Source organism: Apis dorsata, unplaced genomic scaffold (genome assembly GCF_000469605.1).
Source record: "Apis dorsata unplaced genomic scaffold, Apis dorsata 1.3 scaffold_99, whole genome shotgun sequence".
Lineage (NCBI taxonomy): Eukaryota > Metazoa > Arthropoda > Insecta > Hymenoptera > Apidae > Apis > Apis dorsata.
This window is the reverse complement of record NW_006263397.1, coordinates 818,089-829,697: the sequence shown is the minus strand read 5'-3', so window position 1 is coordinate 829,697 and position 11,609 is coordinate 818,089. Positions and strand designations below refer to the sequence as shown.

Below are 11,609 nucleotides of genomic sequence, written 5' to 3'. Positions count from 1 at the left end.
ATATAATTTTAAAAAATTGGATTATTTTTAATTGAAATATTTATAATATATATATATATATATATATATATTAATTTTATGATAAAGTTAACTATTATGATTAAATTAACTATTAATAAATTAAAAATAATATAAAAATAATATAATTTTTAGCACTGATCAATTAATGAGACAATATTGTGAAAGTATTTCACAATATGGTGATCTTCCACTTCCAACAAATATAAAACCTCGTCATGTAACTATTATTTTAAATCCAGCTGCTAAAAAAGGGTTTGATTGTTTGATTATAAATTAAAATTCTGTTTATTGATTAATTGATATTAAATATTATTATTATTTATAGGAAAGCTAAAAAATTATTTCAAAATTATTGTGAACCACTTCTGCATTTAGCTGGAATTGCTGTAACTATAATACAGACAGAATCACAAAATGATGCTCGGAAAATTATAATGAATTTAGATACACCTACTGATGCTATTATAGTTGCAGGAGGAGATGGTACATTATCTGATGTTTTAACTGGATTAGTAAGGAAATATGACTTGAATCTTAAATCAGTTAAACAGTGCCCTATTGGTATTTTGCCATTGGGACAAACGAATAAAATTGCAAAATCTTTATATCATAAATACGATGATCTTTCTGATATAAAGCAAATGATAGAGGCAACAATGGCAATTATAAATGAAAAATCTAAAATGATGGATATGATTGAAGTTAAACCTATTGAAGTATATTTCTTTTATATAAACATAATTTATTTTTAAATTTGTCATTAATTAATTTAAATTTGTCATTAATTAATTTAAATTTGATTTTAAAATTAAAGGATAATCCTAAGGAACCAGTAAAGCCAATTTATGCTATGGGAGCAGTAGAATGGGGTGCATGGAAAGATGCAAATGCTTTAGCTACAAAATATTGGTATTGGGGACCTTTAAAAAAGTATAAATATCTCTTTTTAATATTTTAAAATTTATATCTGCATTATGCTTACACATTATTTAATATATAGATATGCAACTTATATATTTAATGGTTATAAAGAAAATTTAAATAAATATTGTGATGTAATATTGAAATATACACTTCCTTGTGAAGGTTGTTCTCGTTGTAATCAAAAAAATTCAACAAATGGATTTTCTAATCTAAACACAAGATGGTGGCATGTATTTGCACCAAGGAATACTATCATTAGAGGTATATTTTTATTTATATATTCAAAATAAGTAATATCTTAAAATCTATTATTAGATTATTATTATTATTTTTTTTTTTTAGATAGTATTGATTTTAGTAAGATAATAAATGAAAAATGTGATATTCTCCATGAATTACCTATATCAACTTGTGAATTACATATAGAAACTTCTAATATAGACAAATCACAAAATGAATCTCCATCATCTTTGAAAGTGAAAATGGGTATTTAAATAAATATTTTATCTTTAAAAAAAATTAATATGATCATAAAAAATTGTTTTTATTATAGGTCCAAAGGATATAGATTATTTTTCTTTTGTATCTAAAGGTTGGAAAAAAGAACAAAATAATAAATCATTATGTGAACAAGTAGTAGAAGCAAAAAAAATTGAATTAACTCCACAAACAGTAAGATTTAAAAAAAAAAAGATAGAAGTTTTGTAACTTCAATTTACTTTTAATTTTAAGTTATTAATTCATTTTTTATAAACATTTTTGATATACATTACAGGTTGATAAACATTATACATTATATATCGACAATGAAGAATACGAATTAAAAGCAGTTGAAATTAAATTGTTTTCACAGGCAGTAAAAGTATTTTGTCCTCAATTCAAAAGTTGATAAAAGATGTATATAAGATAAATAAAATTTAAGAATTACTTATTTGTTTTGAATTTTTGATTCTTATAAAAATTATAAAAAATTAGATATTAGTAAAAAAATTAGCAAAACTTTTTATTTTAATACAATATGTTATAAAAATAATTTATTATTGCATATATAAAAGATATACTATATTGAGTATATAAACTATTTTTACATACTTGTAATACTTTTATGTTATATTTATCTTACATTATGATATTTATTATTGTAAGTCTTATTTATTTTATAAGGTACCACATCATAAACATGAGAAAGCGCGCTGAAATTCATATCACATTCATTGATTGATATTTTGGATATAATTTTGTATTGTAAAACATATTCCTAACAAATATTTTTAATAAAAGTTCTATATGAATTTTAACATAGATAAAACATAATCTAATAAGAAGAATTCATGATAATTTCCAAAATTTTGTAAAATGTATTATATTAGCATTATTATAATATATTCGTTTCACAATCTTTACCAGTAACTTTAAAAAAATTCAATAAAGAAAGTGTTGGACTTCTCGGTATTTTAGATATTTTTTGTGGTTCTGTTGATCGTGACCTAGTATTTCTCCTAGTAAGCATTGTACAAGAAACAGGACTAGGCAATTTTTCTGACATTGTTTTCCTCATTTTTTGTTCATATTTTTCTCTTCGCATTCTTGTTAACCAATCAACATTTTCTTTATATTTTTCTGGAGATAATTGAAGTAAATGTGGCGCTGTACCATCAATAACGAAGTTCGGAAGATTTAGCGTAGGTGAAAAACTAATTTCGCTGTTTCTACTTTCTATATTTGATAAACTTGTAGTTGGTTCATCAGATTCGTAACCTCTATTTAATAACGAATTATTATCATTATATGGACTAAATAATCTTCGTGCTCCACGATTTTCTAAATGAATACGTTTTGTAATGGATGTGAGATTCTCTTCTATAGGAGATAAAATTGACTTAAATTTTTCATCAGACCAAGATCCATTGGTCATTTGGAAATAACTTCTTTTCATTGAACCAGTAATATTAAATAGATTTTGATTGTCTTCTGTTTGATTGTAAGCATCTGATGAACTCGGTCCAGGTGTAATATCTGGTAAAAGAAAGAAGTAATAAAATATATAAAATAATAATAATAAATTAAATAAAATTAATAATATATAATTATATTTATAATAATAATAAAATTTTATGATTTTATTATTATAATTATTATATATATTATATATATTATATATATTATAATTACATACTAGATATAGTATCAGATCCTGGAGTATGTTCTTCAGATGTGATGCAACGCCGTGTAACAGTTGGTGTAGTTTCAAGTTTTAAATTTTCTAATGGATTCTTATTAGAAATGACTTCTGCATTACCACGTATTAATATTTCTTCATTATCTAATTTATGTTCATAACCAATTCTCCAAATTCGATGGCATGAATCATCAGAACATGTAACTATCTATACATATATAATTTTTAAAAACATTAATATTATATATAAAAAAAATATAATGAAAAAAAGCATAACATTTTTAATACTTTTGTTTCTCCAATAGTACACCAAGCAATGCAAGTAACTTCTTCAGTATGTCCAGAAAGTTGCACAACTGGTGCTCCTGGTTTGCTTGTATGCCAAATATATGCAAGTTCATCACTGGAACCACTTGCAATATAACGTCCATCAGGACTTAAACATGTTTTAACATAATATGTACGATTTTGATGTCCATAAAATTCTGCAACTAATGCAAAAAGAAAATTTTTAAATTTCGTATTTAGTATCAATAATATATTTTTTTTATTATTCTTACTTGGTTTAGGATTATAAGATGATATATTATAGGCATATATAATGTTATCCATACAACTAGCATATAGTGTAATTCTGGCTGGACATATTAATAATGATGAAAATCCATTTCTTGTACTATGTCCAGTATAATTCATTGTATGCTTAGCTATGGGATCTTTTTTGTGAACAGTATAATTTTTACGCAAATCCCAAACTTTTATTAAACTATATCAAATTTATAACTAAAATTAACATTATTTTCTTTCTTTATAATATATTTATATCAATAAACTTACCCATCTCCAGCAGCACACGAAAGTAAAGTAAAATCATCTTGAAATGCTAAACCAGTAATACTTTGTGCTCTAGATGCATGACTGATTACCCTACGTTGTCGTACATTACTTAGAATTCCAACATTATGTGCATTAGCAATACAATTATCTGGCTTAGGACGTTCATAATGATTAGCTCGAATATCCCATATCATTATAGAACCATCTCTAGCTCCAGTTGCAAATACAGCTAAAATATATATTCTTTTAGATTAATTTCTTAAAAATAATAAATCTTAAAAAAATAAAATAAAAATTTATAGAATATTAAAGATACCTTGATCCTGAAAACGAAACACTGCAGTCTTAATACTTCTTGTATGAGCATGAAAATGATTAATTAATCGAATATCACCAGTAGTAGATATATCCCATAATCTAGCAGTATGATCTCCAGATGCTGTGACTAATTTTAATTCTCCTGGCATCCAAGCTATATCAAATATTGCATTGCAATGTGCCTAAAAAATATTAAATTTATTTTTTATATGTTCTTAATAATATATTTTATATTAGTTATAATTTTATAAATAAAAAATTATATCTAATATTTTATTCTATTATAATTTTTAATTTTTAATAATTTAACATATCACAACGATATACCTGTGTTCCTTCTAATGGTTGATTTGATTTAATACTTTTGATATTTGTATCTTGTAAAGCAATCTTTCCATCTTCATTTGCTAAAGCAATTATTTGTTCGTATCCTTCTGTAGTACAAAATCGACATGCAAAAACTGGTGGTTCAGGATTGAAATCAAGTGCATTTGTACTTGGCGTTATACCTCGATATACATCATGTTCGTAACATTTTAAACGATATAAAGCAATATCATAATCACGTATCGATGCTGGAAAAATTTGTATAATTTTTCAAAATTTACATCTATATATTTATAAAAATAAATATTATACATGAAACATACAAATATCACATTCAATGTAATGGTATTTTATATAACCTATTTTATATTTATAATATATATTTAAAGTTTTTACTATATACAATCATAAAAAAACACATTACCAAATCCTTTTTCACGTTCTACAATAGAATGCACTAAATTCATTCTGAAACTACATGAAATCAATATTCATTACATAGCACTAAAAATTATTCGTACATGAAATTGTAAGCGGGAAAATCTGTCAGTTTTCCCGCACTTCTAAATTAAGATAATTTCTATGTAACGATATTTAATACTATTTAAAGTGTACATGAATACTAAATAAAGTCGGAAATAATGAACGAAATGATATAAAAGTATAAATTTGCTTATTTCTATTTATATAATATCATATAATTTTATTTAGATATGAAATTTTAATTTTTATTCTAATTGTAATTCTATTATATTCTATTTTTATAATTGTACATAATAATAGAAATAACTAATAAAATCTATATTTTTTGAAATGAATATATTCTATATTTGAAATATATTTTCTATTTTATTAGTTCATTTATTTAATACTTATGTGCTAGTATAACTAATTATGTATAAAAATATTTTGAGAATAAGACTTAAATATAGGTCAAAGTACTTATATATTCAGTCTTCGATACTTGTTGGTATATATTAAATAGTAACATTTAAAGGAATAAATGAGATTTTAAAAAATAAATAGATTTAAATTGATTTTAAACATGTTTTTTCTTGTCAAAAATAAATTTTTAATAAAAGGAGGATTTCCTAAGTATGGTATGTTGAATTATATTATACTATAAATATTATAAAAAAATTCAAGAATAATATATAATTCGTATAAATCGTTTTTAATTTTTTAGATATAAAGTAGAAAATCTTTAAAATAAAACTATTTTATAATTTTTTATTGTCGCTAATATCATAATTTTTTGTTCATAAATACTAAATATTGATTATTACTTAAATATTAAATATTGTTGATAATTAAAAAATTCATTTGAAATTTAAAATTTTTTTTTATAATTAATATTTATTATCATATATTATCATATATTATCATATTATTACTATCTTTATTATTATCATTATTATTAGTATTTATAATTATAAAATAATCAATATAATTATTTATGATTACAACATAATCTTTATGATAATTATAATCATATTTTTTTATTATATTTCTTAAATGTATTATAAATTATAATACTATATATTTTTTATTTTAGGTTCTACAATAAAATATTTAAAAACAAATAATAAATTATATGCAACTAAAAGTAATGTTACTAAGAATATTGTATTTATTGATGGTGTAAGAACACCATTTTTACATTCTGGAACAAGTTACAAAAACTTGATGGCATATGATCTTGCCAGACATTCATTAGTGTAAATTTTTATTTTTTAAATATATTTAATCATATTTAATTAAATTTTTATATTATCATATTTTTTTATAATTAGTATAAGTTTTTTTTAAAAATATATTTTATAATAATTATTATTATTTACAATTATAATTTTATGATATTATGTTATAATAATTTATTTTATAATTTATATATATTTATATTTTATTATCAGGGCTTTACAAAAGAAAATTAAATTTCCTAAAGAAATTGTTGAATATATTGTTTATGGTACAGTAATACAAGAAGTAAAGACTTCAAATATTGCTAGAGAAGCAGCTTTAGCAGCAGGATATAGTGATCGTATTCCTGCACATACAGTAACTATGGCATGCATCAGTAGTAATCAAGCTCTTACAACTGGTATGGGTTTGATAGCATGTGGTGTATATGATGTAATCATAGCAGGAGGAGTGGAATTTTTGTCAGATATACCAATTAGACATAGCAGACGTATGAGAACATTGATGTTACAAGCTAATAAAGCAAAAACAATTGGACAAAAACTAACACTTCTTACTAATATCAGAGCAGCACATTTTGTACCAGATGTATATTTATATTTTTTTTTACCTAAAATTATATTTTAATTCTAAATATTATATTATATAATACTTATATATTATATTTGATTTATTTATATAATTACAGTTACCTGCAGTAGCAGAATTTTCTAGTAATGAAACAATGGGACATAGTAGTGACAGATTAGCAGCTGCATTTGGAATATCAAGAAAAGAGCAAGATGAATATGCTTTACGTTCACATACTTTAGCTGCTAAAGCACAACAACAAGGATACCTCACAGATATAGTTCCTTATAAAGGTAATAAATAAAATTGAGTAAATGAAATAAGTTAATTAATTTGATTATTTTTTCTAGTTCCAAATGTAAATGAAGTAATAAACAAAGACAATGGTATTCAAGTTTCAACGATAGAAAAATTAGCAAAATTGAAACCAGCATTTGTTAAACCATATGGAACAGTTACTGCTGCTAATGCTTCTTTTTTAACTGATGGTGCATCAGCAGCTTTAATAATGACAGAAGAAAAAGCTCTTCAACTTGGTCTTACTCCAAAAGCATATTTAAGAAATTTTATTTATGTTTCCCAAGATCCTATTGATCAATTACTCTTGGGACCATCTTATGCTATACCACAGGTTGTAATATTTTATTATTTTATAATTATAAAAAATATTAGAATTTTAATACATAATATTTTTAAAATAAATTTTAGGTATTGCAAAAAGCAAAATTAAATATTAAAGATATTGGAGTGTGGGAAATACATGAAGCTTTTGCTGGACAAATTTTAGCCAATTTGAAAGCTTTAGATTCTGATTTGTTTGCACAAAATTATTTAGGAAGATCTTTAAAAGTAGGAATACCAGATCTCAATAAGTGGAATGCATGGGGTGGATCTTTGTCAATTGGTCATCCATTTGCAGCAACTGGAATTCGATTAGCTACTCATACAGCTAATCGACTTATTAAAGAAGATCAACAATTTGGATTAATTGCAGCTTGTGCAGCTGGAGGACAGGTAAAAGAAATTGTAAAAATATTTAAATATTATTGATATCTTTATGATATATATTTATCTTATTGATAAATTTATATTAAATAAATTTGTCTTATTCTTAATTACAGGGTGTAGGTATGATTATGGAAAGATATCCTGGTGCTAAAATTTAAGATGCAAAAAACAAAAAAATAAACAAGCATTAATATTTTTAAAGAAATTTATGTTGATTGTTTATAATATAATGATATATAATGATATATATATAATGATTTTGTAAAAAATATAAATTTTTAAAAAATACATTTAAAAAATTTTAATGAATATAATTTATATATTATAATATTATAATTTTTTATAAAAAAATTGTTAGTATATTATTTAATATTTTTTTATGAATAATTTTTTTATTTATATATCTAAAAAAGAGAAGGAAGTGATTGTTCTGTTAAATATTGTCTGACTGCATGATCTAAAATAGTTTTTATATCTTGACATCCACATAATACACGAGCTTTTAATGATTCAAATTGAGACAAATGTAATCTTTGTCCTGCACCTTGTGCTACTACTATTAATCCATCTTTTGATACACTATCACTATTTGGTAATGCAACAACAGATAAAGTAACACCAGGAGCACATTCTTCTATATAATTTGCATCTAATACTCCTCTCTCTAATGTATTATCTTCATCTTCTAAAGATGGGCAATTAATTAATGTTACAGTACAACCTATAGCATAATTCTATAAAAATAAAATAACAGTTTTGTTTGAAAAAAATTTTTTGATGAAAATTATAAAATATTTATTTTCTATTTTATTATATATTACCTTAATAGGAATTCCAGCATCAATTAAAGCAAGTGTAGCTGCATTTACAGATGCACAATATTCACTTCCATCAACTTGTAATGCTTCTACATAAATATCTATCTGTGAACGTGGATATAATTCTAGATGTATTATTGCTTCCATTGCATGTTTTAATTGAAGAGATCTTTCTTGTGATTTTCTATCACCTCTTGGTTTGCGTTTACGTTCTCCAGAAGATAAACTAAATACTGCCATACTATATTGACAATTTACAATACCTTTAGTAACTTTACTTGTACTTCTGCCTGTAGAGTTTCTTGGCTAAATAAATACATCAATTATATATAATTTAATATATTGATATTAAAATTATAATATATGAAAAATTGTTAACCTGATGAGGTCCATATACTGTAACCAAAATTTTAGTGTTACCATGTTCGATATAAGCACTTCCATCAGCTTGTCCAAAAACTCCCATTTTTATACGAATTTGTCTTAATTCTAATGCTCGTCTACCATCTAGACGTAATCCATTTTGGTCTTCAATATTTTCAACTTCAATCATTTTTTTTCAGAAATTTTAATATTAAAACTAATCTATAACATAGATATACATTAAACCAATCAATCTTAAATCTTAACCTCAAATTTCAATTCGATAATCTCATTGGCTATTTGATCTAATAGTTTTCAATTCCAACTATCGTTTTATATCGTTTTTTTTTCATAAATTAATTTAAATATTTAAATTAATTTAAATTAATTATGAAAAAATTATAATTTAATTAATTAATTTATTTATTAATAAATAAATTATTTACTTGTAAATTTCAAATATTAATATTTTTGTTTTATTTTTCAATATTTATGATTTTGTAAATATTGAATAACTTATTTAATTTCTTTATAAAGAAATTATATAATATTAAGTATCATTTTATTTAATGTTTATTTATAAAATATAATTTAAAGGAATAAAATTCATATATTTTATTAAATTTTTATTTTTTAAAAACAATTAATATTTCATTTTATATATTTTTTACAAATATTTTCTTTATTCTACAATACCTAATTTTTGTAATAAATCTTGTTTATCTTTAAAATAATCTTTATACCACATTATATGATCATATTTTTCTTCAATTGTCATATATGGATTTTTTGAAAGTCCAATACATACTAATTCCATAAAATGTCGTATTGGACCCTTAGAGGGACACCATGGTACTAAATGATGTTCCAAAAATACATGCTTTGAAAAATGTACGTTATATTCATCTTCCATCCCTATATTATGAAAAAAAAATTTACATTATATATAACATAAATTATGTATAAAATAATAGTAAATTCCATATTTTATAAATACCTTGTTCATTATCTATAGGAAATTTCCATAATTTTCCTTCTTTAGTCCATTCAATCATTTCTTGAAATGCGTTTTTAGGATATTTTGATATTGAAAATTGTAATTCATTTTTTTCCCATGTATTCCACATTTTAAATTTAGGAACATCTGAATCTTCTTCAAATTTATAGAAAATTCCTTTAAACTTTGTAAGTTCCAAAAATACATGCTCACTGAAAAATTTTATATAAATTATTTATGTTATATATACTTTAATTATTTATTAATAAAATATGCAACCTTTTATCATTTTCAATATTTATTTTTGTTTTATGTTTATATATAGACTTTAATTGTTCTTGTTTTTTAATATTAAATGGTTCTTTCTTTACTTCAGTTTTTATTTTAAATATATTCAAATTTGATTTATCAATATTCCTTATTTTTTCTTCATTTTTTAACATTCTAATAATAGATGGTTCTTTTTTAATTTTTTTTTCAGAGTTATCATCAATATTTTTTATTTTTTTTTGCTGGTTTTTTAGCAATCTAATAATAGATGGTTCTTTTTGTATCTCTTTTGACTTATCAATTTTTGTTTCAAATTTAGCATTAATATTTGCCTTATTTTGTTTTATTTGTAACATTTTAATTACTGATATATTTGATTGTGTTGCATTATGATCATATTTTGTTTTAAATTCGTCGTTAATATTTTTTGTCGTATTTTTTTGATTCTGGAATAAGAAAGATTTTTCCTGTGATTGATATTTCATATTTTTAATTGAATTTTTGATATTATTTTCTTTTTTCCAATTTATTTTATCTTCTTTTTTAATTGCATCTTTATATATATTGCTATAAATAATATATTATTTATATAATATTATAATATATAATATGTAATATCTTAAAATGAACATAATTTAATTTAAAAGATTATAATTAACCTTTTAGTAAATATATTATCTGCATTTTGTATATTACCAATTTTTTTTAACAAAGGTAAAAGAATTTTTTCTTTATCTTGTGTTGATGTGGTAGTTAAGATTTGAGCTGCTTTGGTTATTTCTTTTTCTGTAATAAATTTTTTTTATCTTATTATACATTTAACTTGAAATAAATTGATATCTTACCTATTTGTCTTTTTTTTTGTGCAACTTTTGCATTTTGTAAATATTCTATGGTTTTAAATACCTTCTAAAAAAAAATAAATAGATTAAAATTTGCACACATACAATTATACATAAAATATTTTTTTAATTAAAAATTATAAAAAATTTACATTATTTTTTCTATCTTTATTAGAAACTTCAGAATCAGAACTTGAATCTGAATCAGAAGATGAATCAGAAGAAGAATTAGATGATGATGAATTAAATTTTATTACAGTTAATGTAATATTTGATTGAAATGGTAATATAATTCGACTTCTAATACCCCTAAAAATTAATAATTATAAATAAATATAATTATTTAATATAATTTATTTTAATTATTAAAAATTTTGTAAAAAATTGATAGATTAATAAAGTTGCTAAGGTTATTAAAATAAGTACTTACTTTA

At 22.1% G+C, this 11,609-nt stretch overlaps 5 protein-coding genes across 6 annotated transcripts in view; 2 read left to right on the top strand and 3 right to left on the bottom strand.

Annotated features, from left to right (window-relative positions):
* LOC102673509 (acylglycerol kinase, mitochondrial) overlaps positions 1–1,876 on the top strand; it is a 22,853-nt gene extending 20,977 nt beyond the window's left edge. Inside the window, exons 3-9 of the mRNA XM_031508774.1 lie at positions 154–273; positions 347–737; positions 836–951; positions 1,022–1,206; positions 1,288–1,431; positions 1,499–1,617; positions 1,721–1,876. Coding sequence (XP_031364634.1) covers positions 167–273; positions 347–737; positions 836–951; positions 1,022–1,206; positions 1,288–1,431; positions 1,499–1,617; positions 1,721–1,834 — 1,176 coding nt within the window. The 5' untranslated portion in view covers positions 154–166 and the 3' untranslated portion in view covers positions 1,835–1,876. The remainder of the gene's footprint in view (positions 1–153; positions 274–346; positions 738–835; positions 952–1,021; positions 1,207–1,287; positions 1,432–1,498; positions 1,618–1,720) is intronic.
* A 170-nt stretch (positions 1,877–2,046) lies between these two features.
* LOC102673641 (protein lethal(2)denticleless) lies at positions 2,047–5,193 on the bottom strand. 2 transcript variants are annotated; one of them, XM_006612174.2, is made up of 8 exons: positions 5,031–5,193; positions 4,607–4,854; positions 4,278–4,461; positions 3,962–4,190; positions 3,685–3,890; positions 3,413–3,615; positions 3,122–3,332; positions 2,047–2,961 (listed from the first exon to the last, which is right to left on the bottom strand). In XM_006612174.2, exons 1-8 carry the CDS (start codon positions 5,071–5,073, stop codon positions 2,321–2,323), a joined length of 1,965 nt encoding a protein of 654 aa, XP_006612237.1. In that variant the 5' UTR covers positions 5,074–5,193; the 3' UTR covers positions 2,047–2,320. The 2 variants fall into 2 exon arrangements, with proteins under 2 accessions (XP_006612237.1, XP_031364633.1); XM_031508773.1 differs by having other exon boundaries at positions 4,930–5,053.
* Positions 5,194–5,636: 443 nt separating this feature from the next.
* LOC102673759 (trifunctional enzyme subunit beta, mitochondrial) lies at positions 5,637–8,102 on the top strand. The gene is made up of 7 exons (XM_006612175.2): positions 5,637–5,706; positions 6,162–6,324; positions 6,520–6,895; positions 6,996–7,170; positions 7,228–7,508; positions 7,586–7,891; positions 7,999–8,102. Exons 1-7 carry the CDS (start codon positions 5,652–5,654, stop codon positions 8,041–8,043), a joined length of 1,401 nt encoding a protein of 466 aa, XP_006612238.1. The 5' UTR covers positions 5,637–5,651; the 3' UTR covers positions 8,044–8,102.
* A 148-nt stretch (positions 8,103–8,250) lies between these two features.
* Positions 8,251–9,345, bottom strand: LOC102673894 (exosome complex component RRP41). Its single transcript, XM_006612176.2, has 3 exons — positions 9,083–9,345; positions 8,707–9,009; positions 8,251–8,619 (listed from the first exon to the last, which is right to left on the bottom strand). Exons 1-3 carry the CDS (start codon positions 9,254–9,256, stop codon positions 8,290–8,292), a joined length of 807 nt encoding a protein of 268 aa, XP_006612239.1. The 5' UTR covers positions 9,257–9,345; the 3' UTR covers positions 8,251–8,289.
* A 332-nt stretch (positions 9,346–9,677) lies between these two features.
* The window catches only part of LOC102674023 (28S ribosomal protein S31, mitochondrial), a 3,125-nt gene continuing 1,193 nt past the window's right edge, over positions 9,678–11,609 (bottom strand). The window contains exons 2-6 of the mRNA XM_006612177.2: positions 11,328–11,484; positions 11,179–11,242; positions 10,577–10,697; positions 10,064–10,275; positions 9,678–9,981 (exon numbers count right to left, since the gene is read on the bottom strand). Of these exons, the coding sequence (XP_006612240.2) occupies positions 9,749–9,981; positions 10,064–10,275; positions 10,577–10,697; positions 11,179–11,242; positions 11,328–11,484 (787 nt within the window). The 3' untranslated portion in view covers positions 9,678–9,748. The remainder of the gene's footprint in view (positions 9,982–10,063; positions 10,276–10,576; positions 10,698–11,178; positions 11,243–11,327; positions 11,485–11,609) is intronic.